General features: G+C 31.1%; 1 protein-coding gene across 7 annotated transcripts in view; it reads left to right on the forward strand.

The window, feature by feature from the left end:
* LOC125068872 (disheveled-associated activator of morphogenesis 1) overlaps positions 1 to 23537 on the forward strand; it is a 116504-nt gene that overhangs the window by 40611 nt on the left and 52356 nt on the right. For 2 of the 7 annotated variants that reach the window (XM_047678224.1, XM_047678229.1), the window contains exons 1-2: positions 5542 to 5736; positions 14976 to 15184. The exons of 1 other annotated variant lie outside the window; for it this stretch is intronic. In XM_047678224.1, the coding sequence (XP_047534180.1) occupies positions 15137 to 15184 (48 nt within the window). In that variant the 5' untranslated portion in view covers positions 5542 to 5736; positions 14976 to 15136. Of the gene's footprint in view, positions 1 to 5541; positions 5737 to 6455; positions 6622 to 14975; positions 15185 to 23537 lie in introns of those variants that run through there. 4 more of the 7 variants (XM_047678225.1, XM_047678226.1, XM_047678227.1 and 1 more) reach the window with 4 other exon arrangements.

Genomic DNA, 23537 nt, shown 5'->3' on the forward strand with positions numbered 1-23537 from the left:
TTCAATGAGATTCGGCCACATGTGTATCCCCTGCACCGCATTGGAACACCACGGTGGAATTTGTCCAACATTGGTATTTGTACTGACTGCTACTTTTAGTTTTCAACATATTACAATTAAAAAAGTTCAAAAAAGTTCATATATATATGTATATATATGAACCATATATCAACCTATTTCCAATTCCAATCAGCAAGAATGAGTGAAAGTCGTGGATTTATAGAGAATTATACCAAAATAATTATTCCATTAGGTTTATTATGAACCTGACTCGGCATTTTTTTTTGTACTTACTAACCTCAAATCAAGGTCATGAACTCTACCACCCTCAGTATGAAATCGTAAGCCGTGAAATGTCTTTGACCTGAAAACCATAAGAGATAGTGAAGAATGTGAAAAGTTTTACTTTTATATAATTGACTCGCCGTCTAGGCAACCTTTGCGTTTCAGGTTTTTGTTATGGTTTCTAAGAAAACATGTTTCAACAATGCCCGCTGGAACAGGTGTTCGTGAAACGATTAAAATATCGATACTATCGGTATCGTTGTATTGGTGAAAGTATTTCGTTTATAATGTAAGTGTTGACTTTAAACTTGTATTTTATGCTAACTATTATTAAATCAATTGATTTATTATTATCAACGTATTACTATGCTACCGCTTTTTGCATTTGTTCTTATTTCAAACTCGGCATTATTGTTTTTTAAATATCGAATATAAATAGGATACGTTTTTTAACGAACTCTCAGTAGGAACAGCATGATCGGCTTAAGAAGTGTTGGCGTCACTTAGATGTACTCAAAGCACCATTATGCTTTGTTTAGTAACTTAGTAGTATTAGTAGTACAATCCTACTTCTTACTAATATTATAAATGAGATTTTGGATGGATGGATGTTTGATATCAATCACGAAAGGCTGAACGGATTTTAATGAAATTTAAATTAAAGAGATAGTTTTTATTGTGGTTGTCCCTTTGGTTCTATCCGAACAGAGGCGAAGCCGCCTTTGAAAACTCGTTAAGTATATTTTTTTAATAATGAACCTACTATAGTTTCAATGTAATTTTCATCACGGAGCTCTATATACATTTACATTAAGTGCTGCAAGATCAGTAAAGCAGCAAATTGAGAAGCCTGGCGGCGTTACACTTTGCTGACTTCTTAGTGATATTGAACTGTTATTTGCATTTCATCTAGTGATCACCCAGTTACTAAGAAACCATTTAATCTGTATTATCATTCATGTCAAGGTGTCGTGACATGATATCTAGTCTGTCGTATAACTTTTAAGTGTGATTATTCTGTGACAAGATTCACGTCGTCGCGATTTTGAATTTTACCTCTTTTGTTCTGAAATATGTTTAACAACACAGTTCAATTTCTAGATGACCATTGCTCGCCTACAATTACCAATATCTTTAAATGAAATACAATTTTTTTTGACAGTTGTACGTAGTTTGAATGATTACTAAAGCAAATGAGATTGTATACCTACAGGTCCTAAACAAACTGAAGAATCCATTGTTACTACGGTCACCCTAGTGCGAAATAAACAAAACACAAAGAAGTCGTCGTCCCAATAGGCCAGTAGTAACTTTGTTAAATAATCCAAACCGCTGTTTATTAATGAACATCTCAGCTAATATATACAAAACAGGAATTATTCAAATTGTATTCAAATATAAATCATCAATGCTCATACAAGCAAAACAACAGCACGGCAACACAATAACAATTAATTAAATTAATCTAGAAACCGAGCCTAATGAAGTTATTTATTTCCATTGCAAAACGACAGCCACTCCACGTGAATCGTAATGAAGGCTGATCTTAAATGTTTCGTTTTGAAATAGTTGCGATGCGATGTTTTGATTGTATCATTGTTGTTGGAAAAGAGGCCATTCAAACAGACTAGCTGATGCCATATTTATTATTCTTTATGCATTAAACAAAAATAAACACGATAATGCTCTGAGGTGACAGTGGAGATACCTTTGCTCGACGTCAAAGGATACAAGTTTGATTTATAGTACCAAATATTCGTATGGGTTTATGAGTTTCGTTCATTTACGTAAAAGCATTTAACAAATTTATTAATTTTATCGATGAAATATCAATATAATTTTTCAAAATAACGTTTATCAATTCGATTTAATTACTATATATATAATACTAGTCGTGCTAGTGAATTCGTGCGCATTTAAATTAAAAAAAAAACGTATTAAAATTAATTTATAAAGTAATAATTTTTATTATAATTATATATTAGTTAGCAATGTAAGTAATAGTTCGTGATTGAAAGGTATTTAAATCCTTTGTATATAGAATCGATATTTGCTTTTCAGAGAAGAGGACACTGTCACAAATAGTTATAATGATAATAAAAATGATAACATTATCTGAAAGCTAATACGATATACACGTATTTGCTTTTCGAGTATTGCTTCATTTTATATGCGTGAGATGATTTTGTTTTCCCTAATTGGACATCTTCAGGTTTAAATTTTTTAGAAAGAAAGAAAATATGTTAATCGGTGGTAGGGCTTTGTGCAAGCCCGTCTGGGTAGGTACCACCCACTCATCAGATATTCTACCGCCAAATAACAGTACTCTGTATTGTTGTGTTCCGGTTAGAAGGGTGAGTGAGCCAGTGTAATCACAGGCACAAGGGACATAACATCTTAGTTCCCAAGGTTGGTGGCGCATAGGTGATATAAGGAATGGTTAATATTTCTTACAGCGCCTTTGTCTATGGGCGGTGGTGACCACTTAACATCAGGTGGCCCATATGCTCGTCCACGAACCAATGCCATAAAAAAAAATATGTTTATTTAGAACACGGCACAACTATAAAAAATTAAAAAGAACAAAAATAAAGAACATATTACTTAATCTACACTTTACTTAATATAGTTTGTTAAATGATGAAAAAAACAACAAAACAAAACAATTTAATACATATTAATTAACATTACGTACATTCGAATATGAAACCACTGGTCGATGATATATCGAGACAAGCTGAAGCATCCTAAAGCCCACAGAGACTAAAACATGGTGTTATACCACTCACCAAAAACAAATTCCGAGTCAATGAAGAAGTTTAATGTAAACTCTTTTATCAACTTCCAATACAAAAGTTTAGATTGTGATGCTGCCTAAAATACAAAAATACATATAGGCACATTCAAATTTAAATAGCGTAAATCTAATTATAAGTAATATACAACAAGCGTGTGTGTTCAGATATAATAACAACACACGCACACACATATAATTATATATACATATATTTGCATCCATTGCTTACATTATTTACGAATGCGTAAATAACAATGTAAAAAATGTGTTTGTATTTCGAACACAATTTTACCAAATGAATGTATGGAGTTAAAAAGGATAAGAAAATATTTAATTTATTCATATTATGACACATTATATATTTACTTTAAACTTTCACGATTTCATAATTCTTTATATTATGTAGGAGCTCCTAGACAGCTCGGGACCGAGACAGGTGCAACTTCGGTCGAAACGACGGACAGAATAATAAAAAAGCAATGATCGCGGTCAAATACGAATAAAATTTATAAAAATCCTATTTTCTTCTCTGGATAGAAATAACCCGCTGAAGGGTTTTCCGTTGACTGATTGATATTATTATAATATTCTATTTGAAATATTAATAAATAAATTTGATAAAACATTCAATCTATACTGATATTATAAATGTGAAAGTAACTCTCTACCTGAACCGAATTTGATTACATTTGTTAAGAAGCAAGCTTGATCTACAAGGAAGGACATAGGCTACTTCTTTAAGCCACAACACCTAACATCTGACGTTCAATTCCTAAAAGGCGAGCAAAGCCGTGACAACTAATATTAGATAACGTTACAATTTTTCCAGCCACTGGTATATTATCTCAGTCGGTTGAAAATTTGTACTACCTGTACATAATTATGTTTTAGTATTTAATACGACTGGCAGACGAAATAATCAGCATTTTAACATGTATAAAATAATCTATACTAAAAACGACATGTATTTTGTTATTTATTTAATCTTCGGTACAAATAGTTATGATTGTTTGCGATCCGAAACATTCGATCGAATTTGAAGAAACTCTGTTGAGTTGGAATATCCGAATATAGTTTTTGATTTTCCTTTGGATTTATCCTTTATTGTGAACGTTTTTTTTATGGATGGATAAGCGAACAAATGGGTCAGATGATGGTTGGTGGTCACCACCGCGAATATTAACCATTTCTTACATTGCACATTCGTCACCACTAAAATGTTATGTAACTTGTGCCTGTAGTTGCTCTGGCTTACTCACCCTCCAAATCGGAACACCACAATACTAAGTTTGTTTGGCGTGATCTCAAGAGTGGGTGGTACGTATCTGACGGGTTTTCAAATAGCCCATCCAACAAATGAAGTCTCTTATAATATGTATTATGTATCTATTATGACGTGTGAAGTCGAGACGGTTAGCTACTCTTTTATAAAAAATACTTGTTTTTGTTCGATTCAATTGAGTTTAGCTTTGTAGAGTTGTTTTAACGTTAAAGTTCAATAGCTAGTTCAATCAGAGGTTTCGGAAATTTGTTTACAGAAAATAATTAAAGAGCATTTAATTAACTATCAACTAAAAGAACATTGAATAAACTTCCGACGTTACGCAGAGCATTGGCCGTGAACGTTATCATAAAATATGATGTCTGAATCTCGCTTATCTTGATTGAAAGTCATTTTATCTGTTTGTATCCCAAAATAAACAAAGTTACACGCGGTGAGATTTTGTATACGTAATTTAAATATTGTTACTCTTGTGTATTAGTATCAGTCCTAGATAGTCCTTAATAATAATTTATTAATTTAATGTCGTAATATCCATCAAAAAATTTAAAATGCTTGTTTCATGTTTTAAGATTCACAACTTTAACGTAATAGATAATTTGATATAAATCTAGCATATTTTATAGGAAGTTTTTATGTTTGTTAATTATTCATACTTCAGCGGTAAACTAGGCGAACAAAACATTTGGTATTTATGTTTTAGTTGTTTTAATTGTGATTTGTAGTTTACTTCTTCTTTAGTAGTTGAAATGATAACAAAACAGATATACTTTTTATATGAATACTGATGTTTTTATGTGATTCTTTTCAGCCCCATGCTAAACCGAAACAATGAGTACCAGACACTTCTCGATTTCAATAGTCTTTAGAAACGTCTAAGTCTGGCTTTGTTTTGTTTTTACTGAAATTTCACACCTAAGAGTATTTAGCACGGATTACTTTAAGTAGGATAATCAGCGTAATATAAACCTTAGATCGTTACGATTGTACTAAAGCGATTCTTTCTTCCGCAGGTAATTACTGAATTAGCATTCGATCAACAATGTCAATAAAATTTTAAAGATCGGAGCCCGGTAAGGTAAGCAATGATTGTTTTCTAACTTTTCTCTGGCATACCGCGACATCGCTACCTACTTGTGAACTGCATACACCGGCCTAGTCGCCTATCGCCCATCGCCCACTCGCTGCGAAGCCTCTTGCTCCCTCAGTCACCTGCCGCGTACTGTCCGAGACGCGCGCTCATACGATGAAAGGCACACTCTCGAATGATTCGATCGAATCGAAAATTTAACCGCGAAATTGTGAGGTGCAAGTGATCAGTGACATTTCTTTTGAGGTCTCGATTTTTTCTAAATAATTTTCGGATGTCCAGGTAATGATAAGATCCTTTGAAACAAAGGATAATCAGTGTTCTTTTTATGAAATATATATATAAATATTCCTAAGGCTTCGATCATGTACAGATGAAAATGTTTAATTGTGAAATGATTTAAAATATGAAGTTAACCTAGAAAAATGTTTCCGATCAAGTTTCGAGTTGGCGACCTTTCACACAAATGAGAAAAGTGTCGCGATTAATGTTAATCGTTACTTTGCATAGCTGGCTTCGCGGTCTTGATACTTGTTTATTTATTTATGCATTAAGCAGTGCATCTGTGATTATAATTTTACTTACTCTCTCAATCGGCATCAACATACATTAAAATGTGTACCATTTAGTTTCATATCAGTTATATATCAAAGGATTTTTATCGTGATATAATTCTAATGATATTTAAAAGTAAAAGTAATAGCACGTTTTGTTTATTTTTTTGTCAGTTCTAGACCACAGATTAAAAATATAACCATATACATATATTTTTAAACTCCGACGAATTATTTACATATTATAGTGAATTGCATTATAACTATAACAGAAATTAATTAAGGACATCGCATTTAAAGTTTTTTTTTATTCAATAAATAAAATGTTATTTGTAAAAATGAAATTTACGAACGCGTTTACCTTTTTCATACTTATTTTTAACAAATTTGATTTAAATGGCAAGGTACCTTCGTTTACCTCAGAAAATTTTAACTGTCAGAAAACCGATTCTCTTGTGGTGGTGAAGTTGTACTGCTTAAAATGTTTTATTGTATAATAGTCGGTTGTTGGAAATAATAATAATTGCACCGTGACTTTTAATTCCATTTTTGAAGTAAATGACTGTTATTTGTGCTTGGAACATTCTGCTGACCTATACAAGAAATTAGCATGGTATGAACTCAATCTATTTCGATATCGATAGATTATTCAATCATTGTATTCATTTGTTATAATTAAATTCAATAAAGTCATTTAATGTCTTAATTGTGTTACAGATTTTTTTTTCTTATTTACAAAATAATGTAGGTAGAATTCGAAAACGAAATAAATGATTTCTCGCATACAAACTAAATTCTTTATAAATTAAAGTATTCGTTAAAGTATATTAAATGTTGCCTGTAATTTTTTAATTCATTTTATATAATTTGACTAAAATTTTAGCTTGAGAACTGTTTCTTTACCCATATACATTGTTCTGTTTTTTTTTTTTACGTTTATAATCTATGCATTAACTGAATCAAAAAGGTTAGTTTGATGAGGTCGCATTTGCATGTATTAAACTAATATTAGTATTACTTACAAATTATTTTGTACCTATTGTGTTTTAGAATTACATTAAACGATGGTCGGGCAATAAAGTAAAATGTAGTAGAATTTTGTCATAATATGTACTTGCAAAAAAGTTATGTAATGTAATGATCTTCGTGCATTCTGTATCGTTTTCCTAATTTTAAAGTGATATATCGTAATCTCCCGCTGTTTTTTTTTATTATTATCAAAATAGTTTCGGTAATCCATCCGTGTGATATATTATCTCGTTCTACAAATTACGCGGTTTTGCGTCACATTCGCGAGATACATGCAACATTGCAATTTTACTCTTCATTTACACGTCAGTTCCTACATTAAAACCGTTTTGTCACAATTTGTACCACTGACGTTCTGATTGCTCCATTATTTCGCTTTATGATTTATGCGCTTCATAAGATTGCATAGTCTTTGTAATATTACAGATTGTAATGTAATGTATTAGTACGCTTGGAATGCTTGTATACGTTGTATTGCATTTAAATTTTGTATTACAATTTGACACCGGAACTTTGAACTAGTTCCACTTAACCGATTGAGCTGAGTTATCGCCGTAATTAACTTCGTAATTTTTTTTTTTTTAATTATGACAGTAACTTCTTCAACTTTAATTAATTGCATTAATAATGTTATTATATTATTTATATTAGATTTTTTATGGTAAGTCAGGTCAAGTCTGCCGTTAGGAACAGATACAAGCCCTTCATTGTCAGTTCGCTATTCACCGCAGTTGTTAAGTGTTTCTGTCCTCTGAGATTAATTACGGCTTCTGATGGATTTGTATTTCTCGAAGCATTTGTGTTTGACGATAGCTTATTAAGTAGATGGGTCTTTCAACTTTTTTATATTTCAACAAAAACAAAATATACTTAATTCGATTGATTAGTAAACAGGGATTTGGAATTTAATATACCCTGTTCTACTGTGGAAATGTATAATTATATATGTGCCTATATCTCAAATGTTCTATTAGATTTTTGGTGACTTCTGAAAACAGCGCGCGATGATTTTCAAAATAAATTAAGTTCATAACCGTATCCTTTGATTAAGAGCCAACGTATCCATTCAGCCATCTCGGTTCCACCACCGTTTAAATATAGCATGTTAAGTATATAATTGAGTATGAAAAAAATATATGAAAGTAGTATGATCAGCGTGTTAGCTAATTACGAAAACAATTTGTCGGAAATTTCAATAGCGTTAAGTTCTCTCACTTCCACGGCACACGAATAGCGATATGCAACACCGCGCGATACGTGTACGAGATCAATTCAAGTCATCATCAGTGAGCATTCGTGTTTGTATGAGTTCCGGATTTTTGTACCGCTTTGCCTTGAGGGTTATGATTTAAGGATATAAAGGGCCGCTCGGCGTTGTAAGAAAATAAAAAAAATATGTAGGTTTGAATTTATGTATTTTTCTTTGATTGGATTTACTTTCTGAAGACATGTGACTCTTGAATTTTTAAATTTTTATTTATGGAAATAATTTAATAAGTAAGTCGCGGGTTCGATTTGATATCATTGGAATATGGAATTGGTCCAAGGAACACAACAATGATGTTTCTTTGATCAACTTTTGCTAAGTGATTAATTTTTTATTTGTGTTTCAAATTAGTATTTTAGTAAAAAATATTAAATATTAGTAAATATAACGTTTAGCTCAACGTATTTCACGTTGAAGCTCACTAGTGTAGCTTAGTATAAAAGTAAATGGTGTAATACAGATCTGGTGTAACCCAGGTTTAGACATAAGAAAATTGTTCTTACCGCGAGATTTTTTATTGCTACATCACGCTATTGTACAATTTTGTAAGATATTAGAATCGAATTAATATTATTCTAGTTGCTTTGCTGATTTACTATGGAGTTCATATTTTTTTGCCAATAGGATTAGCTTATAATAATAACAATATAAAAAACTATTTATACAAATATTATAAAGAAGAAAATTTGTTTTATATTAATAGTTCTATTTTTATATTATTATTAAACTCACGCGCAGTCGGAGTGGGTCGCTAGTTGTTCATGTAATAATTGTAATATTTAATAGTTATCATTGGAAATAACATCAGTAGTCGTACTTTTACTGGTCGCGGCTTTTATTTAGAATTAACTGGAAGATGAGTTTTATTTGCAAATAATCTGTATTCGGTACTGATATCAGTATTGCACTCATACCTTAGAAATCTTGATATACCCTGTACAAGGTAGCTTGGTCTTTTTGACAGATGTAAATTTTTCGGATCGACATAACTTTGCAATGACCATTTCCTAAAGATTTCCTAAAGATTCAAGCGTTATCCGAAAATTTTAGGACTTTTTATTGCTTCAAAGTAATATTTAAATAGAAACACTGAAAATAATAGACGCTTGTACAATGTTACACCGGTCGGACGGTAGGGACGCGAATAAGAGGCAGTAACTGCTCGAAATATCGATTACAAAAATCCTTATTAAAGATCATTGTTACGAACGGGGGTCTCTTTGGCTAGTGCTATAGTTATACCAGCTAAAGAGACCCAAACGGGTCTGCTGGTATAACTCTTTTTAGAAAAATAAGTTAAAAAACAATTACGCATTCCATCATTCCATCGACTAATATATGTGTTATATTTTTTTCAAAGTCAAAGTCAAAAATCTTTATTCAATATAGAAGTGTTTGCACTTGCTTATTGATTGTCAAAAATCTACCACCGGTTCGGAATTTAGCACCTCGGACCTGAGAAGAACCGGCGAAAGAAACTCAGCGGGATATATTTTTTTTAACCATTTTCCATGTAGGTACAATGATAAGTATATTTTAGTTGTTTGAAACAGACTTTTCAAACAACTAAAATATACTTATCTTCTGTTTCTCATCACTAGCCCGTCTGTCAAAAAGATCAAGCAAACCTGAACAGGGTGTAAAACATTGCTTTAGTTAATTATTTTTCATCAATTATCTTAAAATTATGTCATAGTGAAAGTGAGTGAAAATTGTAATGTTTAAAAGTTATGCCTTCATGTGAACTTTGTTTAAAATATAAATTTAGTATTAAACGTGGGAATGTTGTAATGTTTACGTAACACAAACAATGTAGAAAATAACTTTTTTTCTCTTTAACTATGATTTTAATGTATCCCATACAATAGAATGAAGTTAAAATAAAAATAGTCGTGACATAAAATGGAACATTCTGGAAACTGTTACAAAATTATGTTTGTAAATGTACTTATCTAGAACGGTCATGTAATCCACCAAATGGGAATATGATGGTTGATATTAGACGGCACCGTTCATTGTGACGTATATCTTCACGTAAACCTCTCGCCATAAAAAGTTCCATCAAGAAGTAACACCGACTTCGATCCTTTTTATGGCCGTCAAAAGGCTTGTAAAATTTGGCTTGTAAGTTTTCAAGTATCGAACATGATAGTTATCCTTGAAATATATTATATTAAATAGTGATACCGTTATTCTTTTATATTTATAATAAAGATCATCTATTTGCATATCATATCTATATGCATTTATCTAGTTACGTATGAAAAACTAAACTAGACTGAACTAAGAGTAACTATTAGAAAAAGATTAATACTTACATACCTATATACTTATGAGCCGAGATGGCCCAGTGGTTAGAACGCGTTCATCTTAACCGATGATTTCGGGTTCAAACCCAGGCAGGCACCACAGAATTTTCATGTGCTTAATTTGTGTTTATAATTCATCTCGTGTTCGGCGGTGAAGGAAAACATCGCGAGGAAACCTGCATGTGTCTAATTTCAACGAAATTCTGCCACATGTGTATTCCACCAACCCGCATTGGAGCAGCGTGGTGGAATATGCTCCAAAACTTCTCCTCAAGGGAGAGGAGGCCTTTAGCCCAGCAGTGGGAAATTTACAGGCTGCTAATGTAATATACTTAGTAGCAAAATAATAGATATGAAATTCAAAAAAAGATAAGATGGAATTACGCAAGCCATATAAATTATGTAATCTTCATACAAGGTTATTAAATGAACACTATTGTTAGGTTTTTTATTTGTGAAAGCGATTCTTCAATAGTTATTAATTTGAGCACTACCAAAAAGGCATGAAATTGCTCACCGTAAAAATCAATGGTCACTGATAGCAGAAATGCTATTGTTTATTGTGAACTTTAAAACCATGGCAATACAGGTGATAATGACTGAGGCTAATAAAACCACTCTCGTTTTCTTTGGAATGTAAACAAGTCGAAAGTTAAAATCATAGGCGCCAATACGAATTATAGCAAGCTTAAAAATAAAAACAAAAAGGTATCGTCGCGTTGGATATGACGTCATAATCTAAATACTTTTTTTTTTTAATAACTATATTCTGATCTTTATTTGGGCCAAGACTGAATGATTTCGTTTACTCGTAAATATGAAACAGGTGTTAAAATTGATCGTCGTGAGTGTTGTTTTATTTTTAAATAAATTATTGTAATTAACCTATCAAATAAAATATACTTTATTCAAACAGGCTTATCAAGCACTTTTGGATCGCCGTTACAGGGTTATATTAAATGTTAGGTACCATCGATTCGGAATGTTATCGAATCGATTTTATCGAGAAGAATCGGCGAGACACTCAGTAATTAATCAGTATGGCACAAGGGCTGCCGTAATTACAGGCTTTAGTTTAACGTCATCGATTATGCGTGGCTCTTATATTGCAACTGAATTTTAAACCAGTTCCCCCGAACCGATTGATCTGAAATTTTGCATATACTAAGTTCTGATAACAATACAATCTTACTGAATTGTATTTTATTTTACTTGATAACTCATTTTGCAATCCCTTCGCCATGGACACGGGCTTGGTCAAATTGTCACTTATTAAATGATATAGTGCCTTATATACTAAAGGATATTATAAATATTATGTTGATATATACAAATTCTAAGATTTTATTTTATTCAGATTTGTAGTAGCAGTATCGAAGATGTTAAATATTTACTACATTCTGCGCGAATTTAAAAAGCTATTTTATGAAGATCTCGTCTCGCTGGTGATAGCGTTGCTCTATAATATCTTTGCTTTTTTTTTTAATTTCTATAATTTATATTGTTCAATTTGTTCGCCGTGGTATATTCATGGTAGAAAACTGTGTTCGGAACGAAAGTGGCTTTAGTTTAGGTACACTTGATACCGTCGTCTCTCTCGACCTCGGGACCTTTCATTAATATTCATCAACTAAGTCGGCACATCAATCGCCATGACTCGATGTTGTCGACAATTGATGATAAATACGTACAACATTGAATATCTTATTAATATTTACTTAGCGAATGTCAGCGACGAATTAGAAAGTAAGTAAGTAAACTAGGTATGGATATTAATCGACTCCAATACAGTGGGTAAGGTTCTCGGCTCAGCTACCGTATAGTTAGTTAGCTAGTTAGGTATTGAAATGTTAAATCACGCCTATTATTGTTGTTTGTAATCCTAATATCTTTGTATAAATGTTGCTTGTTGCCTACTCGCTTCGAACTTCGGGCGTTATGAAAAATAAATTGAATATAAAAAATGTTTGAAATTAATATAAATGTAATGTATTTAGTGAGTTATTTTGACTGTACCTTCATCAATATAACTGATGCGTATTACGTAATCTAGAGACATTTTATTTTCTTTTTTTGAGAATATCTGTGATGGACAAATAAAAGTCCATTTCGATGACAGAATTCGCTTTTTGAGAAACTATATTACATTTTAGTCTTAACAAGCATCAAAGTATATAAGCATGCATTTATAATACTAGCAATAATTATGACTTTATAAGTACCTATTTTATTACCTACGATAAAAGAACACTGCGGTTTTCACAATACGTGTGGCTAATTACGGATCGACGTCAAAACAATACTAAGACGAATTCGTTCCGAAATAATATTTTGAATAATCTGGAAAATTTGAAATTAATTTTAAGACGTTGCAACAAATTTATTAAAAATTTATTTTTTATTTTAATTAAACAACGATTACTATAATACACTTATATAAATTGAATAAGGATTTGATCTTTTCTAGAAAAAAAAAAAAATCTTCTTTTGAAGTCAATCATAAGAATAACGCAAGCATATATATTTTTTTGTAGTTTTTCATTTGTATCTGTAGGATACAGATTATATCGCTAATATCACGTGTGACAAGCATATATTGACTTTCGATTTTTGTACCCTTTTGATCTGAAATGTACATTTTACTTAAATGTAATAAACATATGTCACTGTAAAATTTTAAGCACCGATAGATTGAAATCTATCTCGCTAGATTGTAAACTGTCAAATGGTGGTGAACTATAACACATTGCTTACCATTTAACGCAACATTTTAAAGTTTCTCGAAGTGAATTTCAGTTAAATTATAAAAATTTAATCCAATCTTACCAAACCGATAGATTATAAACTATTTAAATTAAATTTTATTCGTTCCATTGTAATTTGAAACACCGTTTACAATCTTTCTACAGCTTACATCGTCACGAGATTATAATCTAACGATATTAACAATTTTACGGTGATATACATACATACATATATTTAACATCAATCCAGTCTATCATCGATGAATTTTTAAAGTCTTAGGCTGTCGAGCGTTCATCGTAGTCAAACATGTTTGACAGGTTACAGATTATTGTTTATGCAAACAAAACAGGGATGTAAAACAATTAAATCTACGATTTCACTAAAACAATTTAGAAAACATGCAAATCTTATTACAATAACTTGTTCTGACATGTTTATGTAAACATATTTTTTTGCGTGTCTACATAATTTTTACTTTATAAGTTTAAACTTTAATTTGTTTAATTACAATTAATGAAGACATTTAGTTTAAAAATCACTTGAGTGAATTTAAAAGGCAGCATCGAATAAATCTTTTAACATTCGACTTAATTTATTAATATTCAATATTAATATGAATATGTAATAAGATACTGTGTCAAATAATATTCATTTTTAACCGACTTCAAAAAGGAGGAGGTTATCAATTCGTTTTAAGATCTAGTAGATAAAGCTATAATATATTTCCTTTTAATCGTTGTTTAGTGTGTGTTCTTTCTTTGTATCATCGTTGATTCGACATTCGAATGAAGAGTACACATAGTTGTTTAAAAAATCATCCTCTATATAAAGGTAGAGACGAATATCGCTCCCTTATTTGCGCATTGAAAGCAAGCCCCTGTCTCACATATTATCACATAGCGCCTATACATTACACGTATAACATTTATACCAGACTATGACACCGCCCCCCCTCGCACCAGTACAATTAAAAAAAATATAAGGATTTAGAAATATATAGTTAATACCCTATCGCGCTTAGAAATAATGTAGTATTCTGTCAGCTGTTTTTTATCGATTCATTAGTTACTATGATTACAAATATACAAATAATATTATTAAATATATATCTATAGATAGAATAAATTGAATTTCAAATTCAAATTAAACAGTTAATGAAAACTTAGCGATAATCAAATCACAGCGTTTGTTGAATGTGTGGGTTCGGTTGGCAATTTATTCGACGGTAACGGCTAAGACTCTTGCTGTCGTAACGTAATGGTACTAATAGAACAATTTAAATTTACAATCAGGCGATATTGATCGTTAGCATCTAGCCCATGCTTGATAGCTTGACGTGAACATTCCTAATTATTTCGTAATATCTATTTTTTTTGTAATTATAACGGTCGACATATTGTTATTATCTATTTATATTATTGAGGTCTTTTAGCTATTATTTAAAGTTGAACATTAAACTCTCCAAGGTTTTTTTCTGTAACCTATGGTAAACACTTTACCATAACACTCGATGGTGGTATTTATAGAATAAAAGTTGGCAACTAGTAATTAATTTTGACGATATTCAAAACGAAATAATTCGTAATATGTGTTAGGTATAAAATAAATATTGTGTAGATATTTAATTAAAAATCGTGACCTTCAAAAGAAATAGTTAAAGGAAAATGAAAGGAAGAATTCACAATTGATTCAAAGACTGAGAATGACATCTTCGAAAGACATAAGTGACTGATGTCCTAGCAGTGATTGTGAGTAGTGAAAACACCATCGATATCAAAATGTGCAGCAAGGATCAGATAAGTCACATACTTGGAAAGATCAATGTGGTAAGTAGATTTTTATTCCTACGTCGTTGTGACGTGGCTCTTAAGCTATTTTATCTCTTTCCCACGTATGGGCGAAAAAATTGAGGGCAATATTTTTGATTTCTGATAAAAATTTAGATAACATATATTTTTTTTGGATGAATACATTTTTATTTTTTCTTTTAAGATATAGTATAAATAGCATAGGCTTAAATCTTATAGCGTTTCTATTATCAATTCATTTTAATTACAGACTAGTATCGTTTTAAATGCCTATTTATAACGACACGTCCTAATGTCGGCGAACGAATTGATTGCATTTAAAATATATTTATAGTTTCTAATGAAATGGAAAACAGTTTAAATACCCATTCAGAAGAACATGTCAATGTTGCATATATTATAAAACTAAGAGTTTAAATGTATAAATGTGTGTTACTTGGTTACTTTTCATCCGTAACACTTGCATAGGACTCCCCATACTCTTAGGTAAATCCATGGGCAGCAACTAGTTTTCTTATAAAGTTTAAATTACTTTAGAATTTTATAGAAGAATGTGTTTTTAAGTTTAAATACGAGTGGAATACACAATGAGATGTGCAAGATTAATAAGGCGTACTTGGTACTTACGCTGACAAGATGGTACATCATGAAAAATACATTAAAAATAATAACATGGATCGTTGGAAATATTTTTTTCATGACAGCTTGAACATTTGAACTTGATATTAAATCACGTCTATTTTACGAAATACTACAAAAATATGCACAATCTAAACAAACAAATTATTATTATTATTTTATTAAATTACTTTGTTCCTAATTATTTTAAAGTCTATTCTATAATAATATATGAATATATTTGTCTTATCAATAGTCTCTAAAACGAGAAATGTCACCGAAAAAAAGTCACTTAAACGTTTCATATTCAAATTGAGCTTCGGAGCTTTATCACGGTATTTGACTTTCGAATTTTTTTTTGAATCTTCATCAGTTTAAAATTTGATATCACCAACCGTTGTGACTTTTACTTTGATTTCTTTTTATGTTTCATTAAGATTTGGCATGATGGCTTTACTTGATGAGACTCGCTGTGCTTACCTTATACCTTGGTCATCCGATTTAAGATAATGCGACATAAATTCTTATCTTACTGCTCATAAAAGGAAACCACGTTTAAAAGTGAATGCTGAATCATTTGTCCCTTTTTATGCGGTCTTTCCTGTATATAAAATCTCTAAAAAACATTCAAGACTAACGATAAGCGATTCTTTTGCTTGCAGATTTTTTTAGTTTTAGCTATACCAGTAATGCGAGCGCTACCTGCTGGTAAGTGGTCACCACCGCCATAGACAATGACGCTGTAATAAAAATTAACCATTCCTTACTTCACCTATGCGCCAACAGCCTTGGGAACTAAGATGTTACGTCCCTTGTGCCTGTAGTTACATTGGCTCACTCACCATACAAATCGGACCACAACAATACTCAGTACTACTGTTTGGCGGTAGAATACAATTATCAAACAGCAAACAATGTTTATTAAATAATTCTTCAGTCAGCGAACATCTTATTATTGCATCGCAATTAAACCGCGTTTTGCCTTGAAGTGTTACTATCGTTTGAAATCTGACTGAAAGAAGAATGAAATTGTTTTAAGTATGAGGAAGAAGATTCAAAATTTTATACTATAACGTCAAGCAAATTTATATCTGAGGAATATGATTAATCTTGGTAAAAATGAAGTTATAATTTAGATAAATGTTCCCGTAGTCATGTCTCAAGACGATGCAGTCTGGGTACACAATGCTGTTTACATAAGACTCCCGGAACATCTTGATAATAAGATAGTAAGATTACTTTGTTTGACGGACGCATTACTATCACATCTTTATCTCGTGTTTTATTTGTGTATAACGTAAATTCTTTAAAAAAAACTGCATTTTTATATGGGTGTTTTTTTAGCATATGGCGATGTGGGCTTCGTGTCATATACCTATTTTTTTTTTTTCTTTGTGCTAAACGCATATTGATATGCGACTTTAACGGCGAAAAATTCCATTGTTGTGGGTATACCAATGTAATTTACTTTCATTTAAAAATATCATATCCTCAATAGTATAATGCAAATATGTTAATTTATTTCAACGAATAAAAAAATAAATATCACGTTATTTTATGCATATATTGATTTAATTGATTTCGATTGATGATTTCGAAATTATATATTTAACATTTTGGATTTTTGTTGATTGTCTCGGCATGAAATAAATATTTTTTGTTTACAGTTAAAACTGTAGGTAACTTATTTAATAAAACACACACAAACACACTCACGCACACATAAATGGGCACATATAAAAAATATCATTATTCCCCTATATTCTTATATTGACCACATTAACAAAAACATGATAACATAAGTGTATTCGTTTGTCATTTGATCGATGTTGTACATACCGAGAATTTTTGCTCCCGTTCACCGTCACGACTGACCTTTGTGGTTCTGCTTATGTTTTGTACGTCTGATTACATTAAACATATTGTATTGTATGTTGTTCTTTTGATTAAATATATTATAACAATTTAAAACACTAAATATGAATTTTCTGTTTAATTTTGCAGCCTTCGCCAACGTTTAAGGAACTATCATGATTAAGTAACTGTGAAATTATATTAGTAATTAATACTTGAACTGAATACATCTAAATTATTCACTTCCTATGTGTTATATCATAATTTGCAGAAAAAGTAAGTATACCAAAAAGTCTAAAAACATCTTAGAATTGATAATATGTTACTTAATTTATAAGATGCGAAAAGCTTTTCTTGCGTTGTTTATAAGTATTTTTTACCATCATTTATTTCATTGGAAATAATGAAAGAATTTTGAGAAACTAACCTATACATAATATTTATAAATAAGACCTTGGTCATTTTTCATACAAAATGCTCAGAGTCGATTAAAAAAAACACAGATCTTTATCCAAGTTGTGGTGTACGTAATTGGTATTATACGTAGTTTATTAAAATCACGACACGAAGTAAGTCAATCAGACATTCTCGATTGTCGCCTATCTTTATCTTCGCAGGGACACTTCGTCGCTTGCTCCACTTGCTCGATACTTCCGCATACTTTGCGACTGCTTGTCACACTTTGAGATGCAGTTATATTTGCCTTATAGTACTGCGTTAGGTCTGCGTAAAATATTACTAGGATATATACAGATATTATATATTTTTATGTTTGTCTATATTCATAAAACACCCTGTTGATAATTCGGCACAGTTTGTCCTTGAAAGTTGGCGCAAATATGCTTTTTTCATAGATTTTATACTTTTATACATTAACTTCTATACTGGTCAAACGATTACTATGGTAATTGGTATACATTATTTTTTATAAGTTGTCTGATTGTAAGTTGTCATCATTGCCCGTATACATTGGCGTTGCTTGGCATTCCTTGCATCGCCAATGCCACCAACCTTGGGAACGAAAATGTAATGTCCTTTTTGCCTGTAGATACTCTGGCTCACCCTTCAAACCGGATCATGAGAATTCTTAGTACTGCCGTTTGGCGGTAGAATATCCAATCAGTGGGTGGTACAAACCCAGATGAGCTTGTACTAACCCTTCAAACTATAAAAAAAGATCACAAATTTATACGATTCAAGTGTTCACAATGACAACAAGTATACATTCGAACACAAAGAATATTGTAGCACATTTCTTAACGGATAATATTTACAAACAGATTTAAAGAGACATTGAAACGCATGCATGACTTTAGCTGATCTAATGTAAAATGTATGACTATATAATAATGTTTATAATGACGTCTGAAACTGGCTTAAGTATATATCTGTTAAAAAGATTTATTTTCTATGTTTAATAATATAAACAAGTGGTTCTACATTATGTAAGAATGTGTTGTTTTTTGAATTAATTTATATTTTATTCGATATTTCGTAAACTAATTAAAGCATCATTGAGACCAGATTTTAGTTTTTTTTGGGTTATCTGTGCATTATTGTTGATTTGTCAAAGTATAGAAGTTAATAAAATTGAACGTGGTTTCTAAGATGATTCTTGGCCATTACGATATGGTGCTAAAATACTTACAATTTACGAAGATAACTGCATAACGGTTTATTATTCACAGCTACGCTGTCATATTGTCCTTCAAAGTTTATACATAATGCATTATAAGATTTGAAGTGTTTTATGTTAAGTTAGGCATCATGTGTCAAAGGTCGCAATCAATTCCACCTATCGCATCTGTTATTCAGTTATTGTGTTAATTAATCAAACATTTCAAAATTTAATATGTTGACATATGTTGACTATGTTCGAAATTCGAATGTTCTGCTTTATTAGACTTCGTAAGCTTTAACGTTCAGAAGATTGAACCAATAGTTAGTTGCTCAGACTTCAAAAGACGATAGTTTTTTTTTTCTAGTGGAAATGTGATTTATACTGCAACCGATATAGGTATCGGATATGGTCATCACTAAATACTTTTTTTTTATTAATTTAGACTGCATAACTTTCTTAAAACCGATGTGTTTTGTCGAAATAATATTTTGTTCTTTTTATAGTTTCAGTAATTTCAGTAAAAAATAAAATGTATATAATAAATATAGGTATACCTCAGGCCAAAGGTTTGACATTCTACTTACTACGTCCTTAATGGACTACTTATAGAAGTATTTGTGAGACACTTTAATCGAAGTTAAAATTGAAACTAACACAATAGAGCGTTTAAAGTTTCATGAGATGTTATAAGTTTCTCTTTCCTTACATCTATGACATTGAGATGTAATAATAAAATTTGCTTTTACTTAATTAAGTGTTATGATACGTTAATGTAAGCGATGTGATTGATGTGTTAATTAACGCACTACTTAACGAGAGGTTGTCGTAACCTTCGTGTGGGAATGCACGGATTTAGGCATTTGCTATGAGAGCTTAGTATTGTGAAGCTAGCTTCGTTAGCCAATGATTTTAGCATTGATCTCTTTATTTATCTAACCGTATTTATTTTAAAACGTGAATAAATTATTGAAATGCCTTGGTATAGTATCACTTTCGATTTAATAACGATAATATAGTCAGTTCGTTCGCAATGTCGCTTTCAAAATCATTACTTAAATCACGAGTGTGTTAATTTTGAAATATCGAAATCTACAATCGAATTACACAGTTTTAAATACCCAGTTGATACGTTTCAGTACTTGAAGACAAAAGTGAGAAGCGCTCATGTGAATACTCAGTTAAATGTAATACAGATCGCATAATTGTCGTAACGATTACGCGCAGAGTGATTAGTGGCACTGATGTCTTAGATCTTCGTATAAGGCAATATGCAAGAGACTGCAAATGTTGCTCTGAGAAATGTTCAAATGACACAATCTTGATGAAAGCGAATTATTTCCAGTTTAACGTCCCATACATTTGAAGTTAGGTATGACGTTTTTCTGGTTCCGTCGGAGAAAATGAGAGTTATTTTAATTGAATCCGTCGTTGTTTTTGTGTAAAGTTGAATTATTCAATTTAACTGACAGCTTTTTAATTATTTATTAAGTACTTTTAGTTTTTTGTTATTTATTTTATATTAAATCCCATCATTGTCTTTTTCACCTCACTTGGTGGTAGGTCTTTGTATGTATGTATTACGAGCTCATCGCTTATTCTACCGCTAAACAGTACATAGTATAATTTTGATTCTTTTCGAACGGTTATTGAGTCATGGTGATAACTGGCACGAGGAAAATAACTTTAATAAACAACGATATACGAATAAATACTTCTGCTGTAAAGAGCACATAAGTATCTATTATTGGACGAATAAAACTCGTTTTAAAAGTAAATAAAATTCCATTTTCAATTTGTTATTTATAATAATGTATCACGACGAAGGAAAAAAATATTCTTAGAAAACGAGTAGATTTTTTCCAATACAATAGCGTACTATCGTTGAACTAATTAAAGTTGTTTTTAAAGCAAACTGTCTGTTGGTATTTTAATATTTATAGGAACGCGTTTCAATGCCTATATAAATATATTTATAAACGATTATGCGATAACATTGTATATTTTGAAGTCAGAAATTTTCATGGTAGAACTGTGATCGCGGAGAACACGAAAATTAAGCATTCAATGTTATAAAAACAAGTATTTTATTATATTATATTTTATTATTAGTCTTTTGAATTTAAATATTAAAATAATCTATATTTGAAGAACTATTTATTGTTAGAATTTTAAATTTTAACTTTTTTTTTTTATTTATTATTGTCCTCGTTCATTACCATAATACTGACCTGAATTGGTTTCGAACAACTTGGAATGTGATCCACGTTTGGCATCAATAGCACGACGTGGTTGAAAGTAAAGATGCTGTCTAGGTTTGAGGTCACCGAAACCATTGCATATTATAAATTAGTTAATACTATTTTTGTTTCTTTGTTTAAATAAAATTAAGAAATAAGAGGGAAATGTAATTGTTTTAGTCACGAATTGTCCTACATAAGTATTGATTTTCGAAGCTCGCGACGTATTAACACGCAGACGTAGTTTAATGAACAGACATAGGTATGAAAAACCTAGTGCATACGGATAGTATTGTAGTATTTACAAATATATTTATAGTTAAAACAAAAGCGTATCACGTTAGCGTAGGTTTTCTAACATTTGAAAAACTGATGTACGGTATGGCGTCTTGATATGTTCTACTGACAAGTAATTTCGATGTGCTGTCAGCCGGTTTTATGGATGAGCGAGCCAGTTTAATTACAAATTTGACAAATATAGTACAAATAAAGTGACCACCAGACCAAAATTAACCCATATCGCTACTTTGATTACTTGAATACTGACCTACATTAATTCCTACTTATAAATGAATGTTTTCCTCTTAGTCCCGTATGTGTTACCTTCGTGCACTTGTGTTTATACAATGTACGATTTTTATACAAAACTACCATGAAGGTTTCTGATATTATTTATGGGTTTGATTTATCATGTTAAAAAATTTAAATTAAAAAATTTAAATACCTAAATTTAATAGTAATAATTTTCACATTTCTGTTCCAAAGACATGATTGTTGTTCACATACATGATTCTTATGTAAGGTACGTGAGAAAAAGTCTCATTCGAGATTTAAGATGAGAGTTCTCTTCATTAATAAATAGTCTCACAACATCCGCTAAGAAGAAAGTTGTAATGATAATAAATTTTATTCAACAATTAATAAAATTATATTTGTAATATATAGGGCATTTTATTTCGTCCTAAATTATGTTACATACTGAACTTAAGTTTATTTTTATAAAATGTTGTTTGAAAAGTGCTCTTAACAGCACATAATAATAAAGTATATTTTTGTTTAAATCAATTAAAATATGACTAGAAATTGTTTTAGAGTTTGCAAATTTAATATTTTTATTGTAGTTCTGGCTGGTGGTCTTGTTGGTCAAATGACTGCCTCTCGCAAATTATTTTAATTCGGCCTTAATTATAGGTAAAAATGTTAATGTCACTGCCACTGTTGGGCCTACCCTCCTTTTAAAAGAAGGTTTGGAGATTATTCCCCACTGTTCAAAAGTAGATTTGTCGATACGCATGTGACATATTTTCGACGTTCGACAAATGTAATTATTATTACGATATTTTCCTTGAACGAGCACGAACTGAATTATAAAATCCTAATTAAGCAAGTGAAAATTCAGAAGGGCATGTCTGGGCTTGAACATATACTCTTCGACTAATATTTACGTGGTCTATTTGCTGGGCTATTTCAGTTCTTTATGTAGTAATATATTATATTACAATATGTTCGTTCAATTGACATTTAGGTAGAACTGTTAAGTTTGAGAAGGTCTACGATATGTAAGTTGAATGAGTCCGGGTTTATCAGAGGTCATGTTTAATGCCGTCTAATCAAACAATTAATAGAAAAATAAATGAACTGTTTAATTAATCATTAAACGCTATGAAGGCTTCGGAGGCAATTTATGACGCCTTTCGTTCTCGTAAATTCTATAATTATGACATTGGCATGGATAACCTGGATTAATATCCAGGTTATATGCCAATGTCGTCTGTGATTTGGTTGTGATGGTAACAGACAATCGGGGTAAAAATAATGTTTAGTATTAACTTGTTGGTAGGGCTTTGTGCTAACCCGTCTGGGTAGGTACTCACTCATAAGATATTCTACCGCCAAACAGCAATATTCAAATTCAATATTCAATATTCAGTATTTATGTGTTCCGGTTTGAAGGGTGAGTGATCCAGTGTAACTACATGCACAAGGGACTTAACATCCCAAGGTTGGTGGCACATTGGCGATGTAAGGAATGGTTAATATT

This window comes from Vanessa atalanta, chromosome 14, assembly GCF_905147765.1.
Source record: "Vanessa atalanta chromosome 14, ilVanAtal1.2, whole genome shotgun sequence".
NCBI lineage: Eukaryota > Metazoa > Arthropoda > Insecta > Lepidoptera > Nymphalidae > Vanessa > Vanessa atalanta.